Genomic DNA, 18,753 nt, shown 5'->3' on the forward strand with positions numbered 1-18,753 from the left:
AGATCATAACCAAAAACTAAACTTTTATTCTCCTCGTGTACTTGGTACAGCACATATCTCCATGAGGCGGCTAACAAAGACAACTGGTTTTCGACGGTCTTGTGGGGTGAGTTTGAATTTATTCCAGGAAGTGATGACTCATACACCCGGGGGTAATTGCTTGTATTTTACAACCGTTAAGGGTACAGATGCGAAGGGCAGCGTTCGCCACATGTGCATGTATGATCCATTGCACTGTTCTCTGTTCAACTGTTGTACACTTGGACAAAGCTACTGGAGGATTGGATCATCTCACTCCCATACTGGCAAATTTGCTGAATAGTCAGCAAAGTCATGCCCAATAAAATCATAATAGAGTAATATATTTTTAAGTGCAAAGTGGTTAATATAAGGCAGTTTTATTCACAGCTTAAATTTCTAAAATGGTATATACCATTGAGAGTTTTTTTCAGATCAAGTAGATTGAAACATTCAAGGTAAGAACTTATAAATCTTTCTCTTTCTTAATGAGTCATCTTTAGGCATGAAGAGAAATTCATTCCTCTTACATCCATCAAAATTTAGAGGTGACAACAGTTGGAACCCACATTTGTCAAACTGGGTTCTGCAGAACCTTCAGGTTCTATGGAAATGGGATGCAAAAGATTTTGCAAAACTAAAATGCAAATGGAGAGGAAAATATTTATTAGTGATCTTACTAAATTTGTATGCGAGACATTCGATGTTAATCATTTGGCCACTAATAGTATATGGATAACCCATTCTCTTCACTCCAGTTATTTAAAAGAAATTATTTCCACTATTTCATTTTAAAGGTACCAGACATTGTAGCTTGGGTTGGTGGGAGGTTTGTGTGTTAAGAGACAGAGGAACACTAATGTAAACTTTATATCAGTTCCTCAATCTTACCATAATATATTATACCATATACCGAGTATACCATAATGTACAATTTTTCTCTTTAGATAAAAGAAACTCATTTATATATCTGCTCAGTATCTGGAGTAAGCCTCTTGTGAGCCCTAGACATTTAAATTACAGCCCCATTTAAATAAGTTGCTTCTAAAGAAATCTTAAATAATATCACTTAAAATTTTTAGTAACAATAGAGAATACAAACACTAATACAATAATAATTGTATAATAAAAGAGTTTCTGGTATAAAGAAATTTTTGGATTTTCTTTTCAAAAACTTGATCATTTTTGCAATCTAGCCATTCATGAGTATCTTTTTCTATTGAAAGCATTACTAAAGACCTTAGATTTCCAGTCCTATTAAATTTCTTATATAATTTTTAACTCATTTTAAAACAGAAAGATGCTGTATTGAAACATGACATACCCATTGCTATAGATTTGTCTATTGGTTAATCTGACACTGTATCCGGTATATACACAAGTTGCTTTTTCTTCTCAACAGTATAATGCTTTACTTTTTTCTACAGGTATATATGATCTTGCAGTTTTACACTGAAATTTAAGATTAAGAGTAGGTTTTGTAAGGCAATAAATCTTGCAAACATATACCACTGCAGAAGGCAGCCATCTTTGTTTTATCTTACAGGAATTGAATTACTGTATTACTTATAGAAAATCATGCCATCTATATTAACATTTATAATATGTAACAGTACTGGACTCTTACTTTTCTTCCTTAATGTATTTTGGACAATTTAAAAACTGAGGTCATAGATTATTTGATTGGCCCTAATCTGAAGACCAACAAATTTCTTATGATTTATCCAACAGTACCCACAACAATGTCTAGAAATGCTTTAATTTCAATAGATACCTCAAATTTATAATTTTAAGATGTAGCATAAACTAATCTTAGCTAAATACCAATGAGACATCATTAAATATTTTTAGTTAGTATCACTGTTTGTTTCCATGTTTCTACCTCCTCCTCTCTTGGAACTTCTATTTTATCATCTGTAATTTCTCTTAAATCAGAAGGAAAAACAATGTCATCTGTAATGTGTGCACAATTAGTCAATTTCTGCAATTATTTCTATAGCTTCAGAAAGATAATTGTTGTATCTTTACTGATTTTCTTTAAAATAAATAGACAAAATTTCCACCCCTTCCTATAATTATCACATTAAATACAGCTAACAATGGGAAAAATTCTTATTGTATATTTCAGTTAATATTTATGATAGAATATACTTTATAGTATGTAGAATAAAGTGTGTTATACTATATATATTATAGTAAATACTTTATAGTATACTGTAGTTTGAAATCAAGCTATTTTAAGAGAGAAAACAAAGTACAAAACATTAACAATAATACATTATGTGAATAAACAGTCTTCTTTGTAAACAATGGGTACATTCCAGTATGCATCAAACAGCACGTTGGTGAGCACAATGTACTAAAATGCACTCATCATTCTGCAGATATGGCAAGTTCTGATAAAGCAGTACTGTATGGCACTCTCCACAGTCATATTAGTAGTGCTTTTTTACTATTCATCTGTACCAACTCAAAAGTTATTTTGACAAAATCAATCTGGAAAAACCAATATAGTACCGGTTACTTCCAATGTCTTTGTAGTTTCCAGTAAAGATTATTAAACCATATTCCAGTACACAAGTCGTGGCTGAGACTGATGCACCTGGAATGTACCTAATACAGGGGTCGGCAACCTGCGGCTCATGAGCCACATGCGGCTCTTTAGTTCCATACGCAAATATTATTTATTTTATAAAAAAAAAAACATTTAAAAATTGTTCTGAAACGATTAACGAGGATTAGGCACCGATTCTATCTCTCAGCCACTTGTACTCGCTTTTCATCGCACCCCTCCCCCGTGACACGCGTCTCACTGTCATCAGTCCGTTGGAAGCTCTCGAATGACGCCGTCGTCGGATGTTTCTATGAGTTTTAATTCGCTTTCGACGCAAGACAATTTTTCTTATGAATAAATAGATTAGTTTTTTTATCAAAAAACTTTATTTATGCAAGTACTATTTATTGTTGGCAAGAAAAAAATTTGTGGCTCTTTAAAAACTTTGAAATTTTGTAAATTGTAATTTTTGGCTCTTCCAACTCAAAAGGTTGCCGACCCCTGGATTAGATAATACCAAAACTAACATCATTTTATCTTAAACTGATTGAACATAATGTGGCACTAAAACCACTTTGGTATAATAATAGAATCTGCTTGTTGTAATCATAGATATTATCATGTCATGTAATGCTATTACAGCATGTCCCAAAATAATTTATCATCAAGTTTATAATGTCAAAGTCAATAAACTAGAATTTCCACTATAGTTATTTTTGCCACTTAATGCTATCACAGTTATAAGCAAGTCCATTTCTGTGCATAGCATCCCATTATCATCAAATTAAAAAAATGGCTGCTTTATTAGGCTACTAGAAAATACATACACATTTTATCTAATTATGTCCATGTTTTTAACTCTAAAGATACTATGAAGTTAGAGATTTGGTCTACATTTCTACACACAAATGAAATATGATTATATTTAAATTAGTTAATCATTTACTTGATCTGGAAGAGATCAGACGGAAGTCCTTAATATAATTAGCAACACAGTGCATGGTAAGCAGGAGTTGCAGGTTCGAGTCTCATGTTGGCTCAATGTTTTCTTCCAGACTATTCTAACTTATAATTATCAAGTTTAATTGGAGATGAAGAACTAACAGCTTACCTCCTGCCATGCCTTAACAGCCTGATAAAGGAATCCACCTGTTTGATATTTGATTCTAGACACTTTGCACTCTAGTAGAAACTTTGTTTCCAAATTCAAATACTTTCTGCTGTTTATACACTTTTCAAATTCAAAGTTTAATTTCATTACTGTCCTTGTCTATAAATAGCTCTTACATTTTTGTCACATAAATCTTGTTAACTAGCATTCCATTCTCAAACTTATTGCATAATAGCCAATGACCTAAAGTATATCAGTTTTAAAATATTAGTTTTAACAAAAATTTTGGCTTTCAGAAAAAAGCATTTTCTATAAGTTTTAAAGTGATTACAATGAACAGATTCTACAACACTTTTAATGTGAATTATTGTATTAAAATTGGCTAGTAGTTCATTGTTTACTCTTCTCATTAGATTTATATTGTCTACACACAACAAACTGGCAATAAGAGCGGAAGTCTGCAAGTCATTTTTAAATTAAATTAAACGACAGAATAATAGTGAATTTAAAAAATTGAAATTGCAATTCAGTAACGTTTCAAAATTTTAGAATTTTAATAATTTTTTTCAATTTTCAAAGAATCATTTCTGTTGGAATCAAAGTTTTACTTCATAAATTTCAAACATATACAAATAAACAAATATTTTATAATTCAATGCTTATGTATATAAAATAATGATCACAGCAAAATTGTAAATCATACATAACTTGTTTAAAATTGTATTAAATTATTTTATATCTTTAAATACAAGTTTTAATATACTCAAAGTTGGCATTAAAATTTAATATATTGTTTGATATTCGTCGCCGACTAAATTACTTACGAAAACATTTCATACTTCTGAAAATTGACTAGATGTCGATTACATTGCTATGTGCTTTGGAATAGAGGGTTTATTGTAGGGCGACATATCTGTTAACAACGTGACGGTGTTGAAAACCCCACGGCCAAAATAGTCGGCAACTACCGAAAAGCTGTCTTCTGCCCTCTCTAGCTGATGGTGAAACTGTTCGTGAAGATCTTTGCTTTGTTCTTGGGAATGAATTATATCTAAAACTTTTCTGTTTTCGTGCATGCACAGTGGGCATTCTGAATCATTCTCTGCATTGTAACTCTCGAAGCACTGTTGATGGTAAGAGTGGCCACAAAGAAAATGAACCGAAGGTAATTCCAATTGGTGAGTACAGCCAGAACATTTAGATACCTGAAATATTTTTGCATTAGTTTTCAGCTCTTCAATTTGATTTCTCATTTTTTCTGTTTCCTCTCTGTATTGTTTTATCAGGCGTTTGTCACTCGCAATTCTGTTATTTTCATGTTCTAGATGCCGAATTAGATAGTCTTTGACTACAGAATCTAACATTGCAGTTTTGCTTTCTGCCATTATATCGACTACCATTATGGGTGGTAGAAGATTCATATCTTCAATCTCTTTCAAGACCTTTTCTTTTTCTTTCGAACATTCATTCTGATCTTTTTGCGAAAAATATCTCAGTGCTTCAATCCACAGATTTGGATCGGAAAGCCCAAAATTCTTACAAGTTTCAATAATATTTTTATAATCATTATGTTTTATGTGATACTGAAGTATCTGTTGATACAATTTTGCCTTTTCGTATAAACACAGAACTCCGTATTTAAAATCATTCATCTGACAAAGTACCATAGCTTGATCTACATCATATTTTGCTTCAGAATTAGTTAATGAGGTAGTAATATCTTTTTCCAATTGCTCTTTGACAGCAGGAACGGTAGCAGCTTTCCAACTTTGTAATTGTAATTCTAATAAAGTGTTATACACCAATGCCGAAGATGATGGTCTCTCTCTAACCATATGTTGTAAAAATTCTAACAATTTTTCAGTATTATTAACAAAAATATGTATAAATTCTTCTGGCTGGGCTCTTTGAATAGTTTCATTATTTGATTTAAAATCAGTGCACAATCTCTTCAATAAATCAGTAGTTTCTTTAAGTGCATTATTGATGAGAATTTTGCCATATTTTTTCATATTATCTTCGGCCAAAGAAAAATCTAATTTTCCAATATAATCCAGTGCTTTGCTATAATCTTTAAGATCTTCCAGCTGTATTTTAAGATACCAATCGTGTTGATGATGCTTTTCGGCAAGGAAAAGAGCATGCGTAAAATATCCAGCTTGTCGACACACTTTAATTGCAATTTCTACATCAAAATCTACCTTTTCTGTCTTAATAAATTCATCCAATTTATCTATATCCTTTAATTTTGTGTAACAATTCAACAGAAGTGTTGTATGATCCTCATTTGCCAATCCTTTCTTATGTAATGCTTGCAAATATGCTGTAAGATTATGTATTCTTTGAGCATCAAGAAATTTCCTAATCACGTAAGACGCTTCTAGCTTTCCAATAGTTTTGATATACTGAACTATAGCTCCATCGTGATCGCCTTTACTGTACAAGTGGTCCCCGTACTGTCGGAATATATCGACAAGACCTTCGTCATCATAATTTTGGCTCTTTGCTAAACTAATTGCCAAACTATACTGATTCTTCTTAAACAGCATTTCTAATTTACTTTGGGTATCTTTTTCCTGAAGACTAAACAACTTTCCATCTTGATTTAGTATAAATAACATTCCCCATTCCGACACAATATTAACAATGCCGGAAAACGGCGCCGAATAAGCAATGAATTTGTTTTGAATATCGTACACCGTAACTATACTCATCTCGACGGACGATCCGGACGAGGACAGACTCGGAATGGCCTTATTATCTTTTCCGACGACCACCAAATTTCCACGAAACCAATGCAGGATCACCTTCTCTCCCTCGAACGCAAAACACGGACCTCTTTCGTCGGGTTGATAAAAATAAATAGCATCATTTCTCCCGACTACAAACTGATCGTCGCAATTTTTCTTGGCATCGCTCATCACGGAACATTTAGGACGACAACCATGGCCGTCTAGGAGTTTTATTTTTTCGTTATTCTTATCCGTCAAATCGACGGAGAAGACTTCGTCGGTCGTACTGACAAACAAATAGACAAGTTTATTCGAGTGGATCTTCCTGAAAGCCAAGCCGGTCACAGAATCCGTTCCGATAGGAATTTCCTTCTGCTTGCACTGCCGCTCTCGTGTTATGTCACCTTTGAATATAATTATTCTGCCTTGGTCGAGGCCCACCGCCATGAGATTGAGGTTCTCGTGTACAGCCAATGCAGTGACAGGTACAGGTGTGCTTCCTACTTGAATTCTGATCGTTCTCAAGCAAGCTGGCTTCCCGGTTCGGTCTGTCTTCTCCAAATTCCATATTTTAATTAAAGGGTTAATACCAGGTTCGTCAGAACCGACCGACACTAGAATACCATTATGTCTAAGCTGCTGAATGTGAGAAACATTCAATTCGAAGGCTTTAAACGAAGAAAGTTGAAACTGTCGATTAAGGAAATGTAAATTGCCTTCCACATCACCCAAAACGACGTTTCCACGTCCATTCGTGCTGCATGTAATGTGCAGATCCTTCAACTTATCGAAAGGTTGATTAGTTTCTGGATCTTTAACTACTTCTTTATCGAAAAAACTAAATCTTCTCCACTGCAAAAACGCCATAATCTTAAAGCGCTTGTCACGTTCTAACGAATTACGCCATCTTGGAAAGGGGAGGACTATATTAATTATCACGTTTACCGGCAGACGGCGTAATATTTTTAAACGCTTAAAATTTCTCAAATTATTTAAAATTATAATTAAATTCATAAGTATTATTAATAATAATAAATAAATTAATAAAATTTTATTAATTTATCTTTTCATTCGAGACAATTAATTTATGGTCCATTAGATTTCTATATAATGCTATGGGAATCTATAATTACCGTATCTGTATGACCTATAGTTAAATTATTATTGTATTGTGTAAAATAAACAATTATATACAGGTAACCCCCGTATAACACGGTAGTTACGTTCCAAAAAATTGCCGTGTTATGCGAATCCGTGTTATACGAAACAAAGAACTAATACGAAAAGGAGGATTAGGTTCCAAAAATTAAAAAACATGCTGTATATTTTCATAATTAAGATAAATATCTTCATTAAAAATTTTTTAAGTGATACATATTAATATTAATTAAACAATGTTTTCTTCGTCATCACTAAAAACACTATTAATTAACCGAGAGCGTTTTCTTTTTGGCAAGTTATCCTTATCCTCTGAGCATTTTTCTGCATTATGTTCAGATCCATGCTTTACCTTTTGCAAAATGTATGTAATTTTAGATTGCTTGCTTCTAGTTAAAAGGTCTTTATAAATTTCCTTATATGGTGCTAAGCACTTATGAAGAATAAAGCAAGTATGGAATAAGGGAAAAACATTCGGCAACATCAGAAGCAGAAGCGTCGCGATCTGGCAACATTGAAACAAGTTTCGAGAAGGACCACGTGTATCGACAGAAGGCGAGAAGAGAAAATTTACATACTTAAGTACTAATAGTTCACGAAAATAATAATTTTCGTGAACTATTATTACTTAAGTATGTAAAAATTTATTACATTTCCTGTTGTACGAGGGTTTTACCCAATTCTCGAACCGTGTCAGAGTGAATCCGTGCTATAAAAGTACTGTGTTATACAGGGGATGGTACCAATTCTCGAACCGTGTTAGAGCGAATCCGTGCTATAGAAGTGCCGTGTTATACGGGGGTTACCTGTATTCGGATTATAAATGTATAGCTGTCTCGAGCCACAGCGAAATCGAATATAAATGATGGGTAAGAATCGACGGCTTGACCCGTGAATATGCATGGGGGATTTTTTTTAACTCTTTCCACCCTGTGGGCACTAAGAGGGCCTCTTTTTGCAAACCCATTATGGGTTCTGCCAGGCCCACAATGGGGCTGCTGGGTGGTGAGGGACGGGGCCCGACATATCCGAACGAACCACGAACCCGGATTCGAACCCGAGTCCACCAGAGCGGTAGGCTGCCACCTTGACCGCTCGGCCATCCGTCCGCAATGCATGGGGGATCTCTCTCAAACAAATTCAAATCCACGAGTCAAACTCTTCAGTCGCCCTTGGACCGAAACTTCGATATTACGAAAAGCGATTAAGACTTGATTTTCTTACTTATCCATTATGGATCTGGCCAATTCCACAATATTAACAAACAGGACGAAGACAAGTAGCGGATTAACTATCATCCGGGTCTATAGGCTGAGTTTTAATAAGGATCCCTCTGAACTCGCTTCGTGTAACACACTTTGTTGAATAGAATAAAGTGACATTCCGTTACGTTAAATACCATACCGTTATAATAAACCTAGAGTTCGGGTTTAAGTCTACTCACCCAAATGGTTAATACTGGTGAGGGCAGAAATCGAATCAACCCAGGAGAATTTCTATTAATTTGTTTTCCAGCTCAGACCTCCAGAGAGGTTTTACTGTTTTTATTATTGTTAACATTTATGGTTATAAATTTATTTTACATTTTAATCATTTTTTTAATAGTTAAACTTTTTGTTTATAAACTGAAAACTAACTTTCGGCTAAGGCCGAAGTCTACGGTTCTCCGCAAGTAACTTCAAGAATTTTTCGGGTGTGGTCCGTCCGGCGCAGTCCCTCATTGGCCCGACCACATTGTGATCCTGGACGAATTTACAATAGGTTTGAAAATTTTCTCTCTTACGTTTACAGGGAAACTTTAAAATAATAATAATAAAACATGGATACAGTAGAGCGTCGTTTATCCGAAACAATTGGGGACTGGGATTGTTCGGATAACCGATTATGTACGAAAAAATACATTAACCTATCCCGTGTTGAAATTTTTCTCTGTTGCGTGTCGCTTCGCGTTGAATTTTCGTCGATGTTAAGCCTAATGTAAACTTTTTAAAATAATAATCGTGGCTATTGTATCGTTAAAAATTATTTATTTATTTTTTACAAACAAAATAAATATATAGAAAAATATAAAAACAAAAAAAATTTATACTTTAGAAGTTATCTAGTATCAAAAACGTTCGATTCAGCAGGACACACAGTCCTCAGAAAAAACACCACACAAAAGTGACAGTGCTGCTAGCTAAAACACATACGAACATAAAAAATATTGGAGTAGCCCAAGATATAGCCAAAGATTGCAGCGCCACAGCACTAGCGAAAATTTAAATTTGCCGACTGGAATTCTTTCGGATAAACGACGATCTACTGTATTTTCAAAAAATATACAAAGAAAATTTTTTAAATCATAATTATATTTTATTAATACATTCAAATGAGTAATTTACATAAATTTATATCTTTTTAAAATTATCATTTAAAAAAAAAATTGAAAATAATTATTATTTGGGATAATAAGTTTTCCAGAATTTACAATTGTCATCTTCCAATAACTTGGTGCCTTTTATGTTTCCTGGTTTTAATTCAATGGAATTTCGAGTGTCACTGGTGAAAGGTAACCATTCGTCGCTCATGAGATCAGTTGGATTACTGAAAAAGGAAAATTATTTAAAAATAAAAGAATTTTACAAATTAAATTTATCGTTTTTCCTGAAATTTTGGGTGTTTGTTTCCTCTTTGTTTACTAATTTTAACACATTAGAAAAGGTCAGAAAGATCTTTTGTTTTTGTGGATCTTCATGGAAATTTAATAGCTGCTCTTTTCGCAAAGATGTCCCGAACTTTGTACATCACCAACACCGGAATTTCAAGAAAATCAACAAAGAAAATAAGGTTTAGAAAGTTCTTCTTGTACGATTCTGCAAGACCATGTGAGAAATAAAATTTTAGACGATTTTTCTGTAAGAGTAAGCCAGAACATTCAGGAATATAGCGAGTGTTCTTGCATTTTATTCGTAGAAAATGCAATAAAACGTTTTCAGAATTTTAGATTTCCAAGAAAATGCTTGTAAATATATAATTCGATCGTTTCTTAAACATTTCCAATTTAGAAACAAGTAAAACATTTTGATATAATATTGTTTCAAGTGTTGTAATGCTTATATTCATTGCAATCATCAATTTATGGTCAGGTAAATTAACATATGGACTGATTATTACGGTAGACAAACAACATTTCAGCACTTAAAACAATACTTTTCAGTTGTTTCTAAATTAAACTCTTGAAGAAATAAGATGCACAGTACAGTACTGTACAGTAAACCCCCCTATAACACTGTTGATAATTCCATATTATATGAATTCCATGTTGTAAGAGTCACTTAGATTTTACAAATACGTGAGCCGTTCACAGCCCGGCACATGTATTTGTAAAATCTAAGTGACTCGTACAACACGGAATTCATATAATACGGAATTATCAACAGTGTTATAGGGGGTCTACTGTACATCTTAAAAATCTTTATAAATCTCAATAGCTCTTCGGTTTAATCTAGTTTAAAAGTCTGAACATTTCAGCTGAAACAGATATCAAAATCCAACTGAAATCTCTGTTTTAACTAAAATATTATCGTTCTTTTTACACGGCATTTCATTAATTAAACAACACTTACCCAGTTTTTGCGAATGAAGTCCAAAGCTTTATAAGATTACGACTAAATTCGTTTTCTTCAGGAGTGTACAATTTTGTTTTCTGTAAAGGTACCCCAAATATGAATGGTACTTCTTCGAAATGGGGTACTCCAGTCCATTTTCTATGCCCATTTTTTGTACGGCTGTGATTAAAAGTGTAATGATAAACTTTGATATTATGTCCTGCAAGCTTTTCCGCAAGAAAGTTTGTTGGACATTTGAATATCCAATCTCCTATCACTTTATGAGTTTGTTTAAGAATCGCTTGATGGTCGTCATTTGATACATTTTCCAAATAGTTCTTTAAAACAGGCTGTAGAAGAGTGTCGTTAAAGTTCAAAATGTTTGAGAGAAATTCTTTAGATTGAATTTTGTTTATCGCCGGATCGTCTGAAGTTAGAAATTCTTCTTTATAAGCAGCAAGAAACAGAGATCCTTCGTCGATTACGTTACCTAACATGACGTCAACACGATGGAATTCACCCGTGTCGAAACTTTTTACAGGATCCTTTGGCAAATATGGTATTTGGACCTGTGGCAAGAAGCAAAGAAGGGTTTGCTTTGATTTCGTAATTGCCTTTTCGATAAAGCTTATATCATCCGCACTTTTTTCTCTCATACACTTAATTGCTGTTTGGTAAGAATCGTTGAAGCATCCCAATTCGCTGGCAAGAAAGGTGCTTACCAGAATGTTCTGACCTGGATCCACTACTACAGAAGGATGGTAAACGCTTCCGCTTTGAAGTATAACTCTATTAAAGAGTCCCTGAGAGAGAGGAGAAACTATATGAGTACCGATGGACCAGGCACCTGCACTTTGCCCAAAAAGGGTAATTTTATCTTTGCTACCTCCGAATGCGGCTATATTTTCTTGAATCCATCTGAGAGCAAACACTTGGTCCAACATTGCAACGTTACCGGGAGTGTAATCCTTACCAAAATAGAGAAATCCGAAGGCGCCTAGACGATAATTAATGGAAACCACAATAACATTGCCTAAAGACGCTATCACTCCACCGTCATAAATATCCATATTAGATGATCCCGTATTAAATCCCCCTCCGTGAATCCATACCATGGTAGAAAATGATTCTTTGTCGTTCTTTTTTGCTGGAACCCAAACGTTCAAGTAAAGACAATCTTCGGCCATATTTTGTAAATCGGGGACCCATTCGAATTTTGGTACAGGAGGGTTTTGAATGCAGGTGGGTGGCTTTTCAATATTGTAGACCTCTTTCCACTTGGAGGAGGGAAAGGATAAAGTGAATCTCGTCTTCTCGTGGGAAGCTTCTGCGTAGGTAATACCCAAAAATACATCAATTTCATTACCTAGTACGTATCTTCTTTTACCCAATACGGTTCCGTGTCGAGTGGCGATTATTCTGTGTCCCGAGCACTCCAAAAAGAATAATGTTCCAAAAATCATTATACTCAAACACTGCATCTTTACTTCTGAAATATAAAAATGAATCCATTAATTTCATAAAATATTATGGGTACTGTATTTTGGGAGTCTCTGCCCTATGGGAATTAAGAGGATTACGATTAATGGGCTGCCACGACTTGTCCAGAAAGGCGAGCAAATCGTGGAAGAAGTGACTTTTTAAACCTACTAAAATAAAGGAAATCCGAAAGTAACGATTATGTTGTAAAATATGGGTTGTTCATAAATTACGTATCGCAGATATAGGTGGGTATACAAGTAATTGTTACGTTACAGAGGAGTAGGAGTTATTCAGAAATTTTACGTAAAGCGTAGCAAACCGTACTGTTTGTGACACTGCTTTGTACGTTATACCTGTAATTAATAATACAATATTCGGCAGAGGTAGATTTAGAGGGGATGCACCGTTTTCTGAGGCTTTTTTCTCGAGTAAGGCTGGTTACCTCAGATAGAAAACAATCTGTAAGGCATATTGTTTTCTTTCTGTACTCCCTCTGAAGAGTTTTAAATCCAATATTAAATCCTATATCGTGTATTAGTCCTATTCCGTGGTAGAATTAAAGGTTCGATCGAGTATGTTTTACGTAATTTTAGGGGTAAATTTGTGCGATGGCGTTATGTAGCGTTATGTAATTTTAAAGGTGAGATATACCTAAGGGAAAAACGTGTCCACAACCCTTATAAGGAGGCCCGCGTTAATATTTAAGGGTTCATAGTAAAGGACCCATTATGAGATTAAAAGAATTATTAAAGGGTATAATTATTGTTGGTTGCCATTTTATAAAATGGCACTCCACAATAATGATATCTTTGAAGTCACTTTAATTAAGTGTTGTTTAAGTGTTTAGCTTAAAACGGTTATCAGCTTTTATTACTGATAATTTCCATTATCTAAAGTAAGAATAGCAATGAGTTTTACATTTATAAAGTATTACTTTATAGGTGCCAACATTTAAAAGTGCTTGGCACAATACACCGCTCATATAAGCTAAACGTAAAGGACAATTTACATACAGGATCGAAATGAAGACACGTAAATAAAGATATAAAAGGATTGAATAATTAAATTTTAAAGAGGAAAATAGCGAAAACTCACTTTATCTTACGAGTTTTTTATTAGTGAAATAGTAAATGTGTACCTTTCATTCTTGTAGTGTAGCTTTCTCCGGTTATTCCAACTCCTTATCCGATTTCCTACCTACTTATCTAGAGGTGAGAGTGACTGCTTATCAAAAAAACATCGATAACATTTAAATTTATATAATGCATGTAAAAATACTTTCGATAAAAATAAGGATCAATGTATAAGCCAACGGATGATCTTTTTGCTTTGGATTCTGTCATCAAATATCGGTGAATATTTTTAGACCAGTGTTTCTCAACGGGGGCGATATCACCCCCATTTGGGCGTTTTTCCATATTGAGGGGGCGATTAGTAACAATTTATATTTTGGGGGAGCGAAAAACAATTTTCTGGGCGATACAGTATAACATTATATTAGGAATAATTAGATATTTTATTCGTTATATCGTACAATAATTAAACAAACAACATTATACTAGTCACTAGTCTATTCAATGCAGTATGTATTTGGTGTTAGCCTTGGCCCTCGGCATCAGAATTTTGAAGCGAAGGGGATGATACTACGTAACGGTTTTATTGAAGGGGCGNCCATGCACTGCAAGCATATGTGATAATTGGTATATATGTTATGGACAAAGTGATTAATATGGGCATTATGAATAATGACCAACAAAATTGGGCGTTGTAATAAATTTCAATAATTTATCAAATTGACCGGTCATTATGAATACTGCTATCATCTAGTCGGGCAAAGTGATGATAATGCATTGAGGAGTGATCATCCAAAATACACTAGTCAATCAACACTCGCGTTTAAGTTGCACATGCGTGTTGTGTTTAGTACCGAATTTGGCAGTGGTCACAACTGTTTGTGCTTTTGATGGATTCCTCCTGGGGAGCTGCTGTCAGGCCGCATATTGTTTAACACAGTGTTTCTCAATGGGGGCGATATCGCCCCCCCATGTTGGCATTTTTCCATGTTGAGGGGGCGATTAGTAACAATTTATAGTTTTTGGGGGAAAAACAATTTTCTGGGCAATATGGTAAAACATTATATTAAGAATAATTAGATATTTTATTCGTTATATCGTACAATAATTAAACAAATAACATTATACTAGTCACTAGTCTATTCAATGCAGTACGAATTTGGTGTTAGCCTTGGCCCTCGGCATCAGAATTTTGAAGTGAAGGGGGCGACGATTCGTTAGAGATTGAGAAACACTGGTTTAACATCACTAGATATTGATTCGTGGTATTTTTGAACACACATATCAATAACTGGTATGTATCAATATCTAGTGACGTTAAACAATCGGCAGCCTATCGGCGGCTCCCCTCCGGGAGGAATCTGTTGGGAGCACAAACAGTTGCACCCGCTTCCATGACGGTGCACATAGGTAAAATTTTACTATTTAATTAATATAGTTAATAGTACTTAGTTTTAAAAGATTACATGTTCTTTTTAAAATACTTTGAAATAATTCACAAAAAATATTTCTAAATGAAATAAGTGGATTTTTTTTAATCAAATTATAATGTCGCACAATTTAAAATTCAGTACTAAATACAATACGCACTCAACACAATACAATCAGCAACTCAGAGTGCAATTGGCTAGTGTATGTTGGATGATCACTCCTCAATGTATTATTATCACTTTGCCTGACTAGATGATAGTAGTATTCATAATGACCGGTCAATTTGATAAATTAATCAATATTTATCACACTGTGTGTCCTTTTTGGTCATTATGAATAATGCTCGATTAATCACTTTGTCCATAACATATATACCATGTCATAGATGGTGGCCATGGCTTTAGAGTTCAAACCCCATGTATTCTTTGCAAAGCAAACCAGGTTTTGAAATATTCTTCCTGTAGTGTTAGAGATATATTTGATATGGTTTATCCAGAGAAGCTTATGATCCAACAGGATTCCAAGATATTTAAGTGATTTTTTAATTTTTATTGTGTTTTCGCCCATTTTAATTATTGGGACTCTCTTATAAAGGTGGTTTTTGCAAGGTTTGGTAAATATAATGCCCTGCGTTGTGCTGAGCTTGAAGTGTAATTTATGCCTAAAGCCCCAGTGTTCAATATTGCTGAGGATCTTGTTGCCTTTTAACTCCAGCTCTGCTCGGGAGTTGGCCCTAATAAGAATGAAGATGTTGTCTGCATAGGCAGCGGTGTTGTTCTGTCTGAGTTAAGAAATTGTCAAATAGCATGTTCTAAAGGAGTGGGCTGCATGCTGAGCCTTGCGGACACCCCCTGTTTATTTTATGTAATAAGTAATTATTGCCAGATTGTAGAATGGCTTTACGGTTAGCTAAGTAATCTTTAAAGATGATGTAAATATTTGCAGGGCATTCAAAGTTACGGAGTTGATGGAGCACCAGCGGCCCTCAGGCGGAATCAAACGCCTTGCTGATGTCCAAACTTATGCCCATAATGTACTTATTATTTTGCAGGCATGACGAAACATTGTTAATGACCATTTTTATTGCGTCTGTCATAGATTTATGTTTTCTAAAACCATACTGTTTTTTGTTTAGCTTGTCGTTTGTTTCTAAGTACCAGTTTAGCCTTTCAGTCAAAAGTTTTTCCAATATGTTTCCCATCACTGGAAGAAGTGAGATGGGTCTTACACTGTCTGTATTTCCGGGCTTGGGAATAGTCACTAGCCTAGCGATCTTCCAACAGTTGGGAAATGTACCATTTTTCAAGCAGTTATTGTATATATCAGACAAAATTTGAGGGTGATTGTCCCAGATTGCTTGAGCTATGTCTGTTGTTATACCGTCCATATCTGGGGCCTTTGTTTAATTGTTTGATGAAAGTATTAATTTCTACATAAGTAAATGATGGGTTGTTCTTGGTAGTGTATGGTTTAATCATCTCTGCTCTGATGCTTCTATGCTATTCATTGTAATCCGTTTCTATATCATCCACACAAAGCTTGTTGAATTGAGCATTTATGGTTGAGATAAGGTCGTGAGTATAATTGCTTCCAGTATGAATGGTGTGTATGGCATTGTTAGTTTTAAGCTTGTTAGTGGATATCTTAGTAATAAATCCCCAGGGATTTTTGGAAGCCTTATGCAATACAGTAATTTCTTCATGAGGTGAGCTTTGCTTCTTTAATTGCTGATTTATAAATTTTCTGGTGTTGGAGAAATTCTCTTTTTAGTTTGGTTCTTTCTGGTTCCTGATGGCTTTTCTGATAGCTTTACCTAAGCTTATTATTCTTTTTCCTGAGCATGGTTAGTTGATTGTTCCACCAAGGAATGGGTTTTTTGTTCAAGTATATCTTAGGAACAGCGAGATTGAAGGCATCTACTATTGTGTTAATGTTCTTTTCTATAATTTCTGCAGTTTCCTCTTTGCCCGTGGAATCATGAGGCCAATGATAGTGTCTTTCTATGTAATCATTGAAGATGTTCCAATCGGTAATGGCCAAACAGAACCGTTGTATGTCAAAACTGTTGTAAGCATGATCATTGAGGCTATTATCCCCCAGGGACACTCCAGTTGTACATCAGAGCTCAAGAAAGCACATGCACGACATTCGCTAGCTCTCCAAGTAGCCCTTCACTTGGCAGAATTAACTGATAAATGCATGAACGGAGTGTGGAAGAAGTTATGGCTAAAGGTATCCAAGAATTCTCAATGAGAAGAGTCTATCACTATATCATTAGGTTGACCAAATTCTCAACCTAATCGATACAGCAGGACTAGGAGATGTAGATGAGCAGGGATATTGAGGAGTTACTGCAGGTTTCTGGTGAGAGCCTTACCAACAACAATCTTCAAGAATTGGCAGAACAAGGAATTCGTGTAGAACTGGAAAATAGTGATTCTGAAAACAAAGAACCCAAAAAACTTGCTACAGATTTCCATAGTAAAAGTTTAGTAACGATAACCGAAATCATTGATCAAATTGTAGCAAATGATCCAAATTTTGAAAGGAGTGAAAAAGCAAAATGAGACATTTTGGATGCGATCTCTCACTAACGACATTTGCTTAATGAAAGAAAAAAGTGACAAATGAAACTACATGATTTTATTGCAAAAAAACTAAAATTTCAGAAAAGCCAGAACCTTCATCACAAAAAATGAACTTTACATTTCTGTGTGCATATGTTTGTGTGTTGTTTAACATATATTATGATGCAAATTAATATAAAAATAACTTAAATTTAAAGTAAAATCTGTTTATTTTTGATTGGGTGTTCTCCTTTCCCTATTTACTCTATGTTAAAATACAGTATTCCCCGTGTTAAGCGGGGTTTGCTTAACACGGGGAATACTGTATATGAGTTTTTTAATTTTTACATTTTGGTACTTTTTATAGTTCTTATATGGAACAATTTTGAAAGGAATATATGAAAAGCACTTATTGGATTGTGGGGAAATGTTAACTATGATTTATAAAGAATGGATTTTAAATTGTTTTGGGTCAGTGTTTCATATCTTAAATTTTTGTTTTTAATTGTCAATGTCAGCTGTATACATTGTATATAGCCTGAAGAGGGGATGGTTTTTTGTTCCAAAATGCATTGCTGCTTTAACAAGTGTGATTAAAGTGTTTTGAATGAATCATTCTTTGTCTCCTGATTAAAACAGACTACAGTAGAGCCTCGATTATCCGACTCGATTGGGGACTGGGGTTGGTCGGATAACCGAAAAGTATGAAAAAATCCATTATTAGTGTAGTATATTATTATATCCCATGTAATTANGGGGAAATGTTAACTATGATTTATAAAGAATGGATTTTAAATTGTTTTGGGTCAGTGTTTCATATCTTAAATTTTTGTTTTTAATTGTCAATGTCGGCTGTATACATTGTATATAGCCTGAAGAGGGGATGGTTTTTTGTTCCAAAATTCATTGCTGCCTTAAGAAGTGTGATTAAAGTGTTTTGAATGAATCATTCTTTGTCTCCTGATTAAAACAGATTACAGTAGAGCCTCGATTATCCGACTCGATTGGGGACTGGGGTTGGTCGGATAATTGAAAAG

General features: G+C 34.3%; 2 protein-coding genes across 2 annotated transcripts; both read right to left on the reverse strand.

Annotated features, from left to right (window-relative positions):
* Window positions 1-4,335: 4,335 nt before the first annotated feature.
* Window positions 4,336-7,347, reverse strand: LOC111641592 (vacuolar protein sorting-associated protein 11 homolog). The gene has a single exon (XM_023387775.1). It carries the CDS (start codon window positions 7,280-7,282, stop codon window positions 4,547-4,549), a length of 2,736 nt encoding a protein of 911 aa, XP_023243543.1. The 5' UTR covers window positions 7,283-7,347; the 3' UTR covers window positions 4,336-4,546.
* A 2,664-nt stretch (window positions 7,348-10,011) lies between these two features.
* On the reverse strand, window positions 10,012-13,980 carry LOC111641591 (cholinesterase 1-like). Its single transcript, XM_023387774.1, has 3 exons — window positions 13,784-13,980; window positions 11,182-12,652; window positions 10,012-10,159 (listed from the first exon to the last, which is right to left on the reverse strand). Exons 1-3 carry the CDS (start codon window positions 13,788-13,790, stop codon window positions 10,012-10,014), a joined length of 1,626 nt encoding a protein of 541 aa, XP_023243542.1. The 5' UTR covers window positions 13,791-13,980.
* Between the last annotated feature and the right edge of the window lie 4,773 nt (window positions 13,981-18,753).

This window comes from Centruroides sculpturatus, unplaced genomic scaffold (assembly GCF_000671375.1).
Source record: "Centruroides sculpturatus isolate CEXI.00-Female unplaced genomic scaffold, Cexi_2.0 scaffold1532, whole genome shotgun sequence".
NCBI lineage: Eukaryota > Metazoa > Arthropoda > Arachnida > Scorpiones > Buthidae > Centruroides > Centruroides sculpturatus.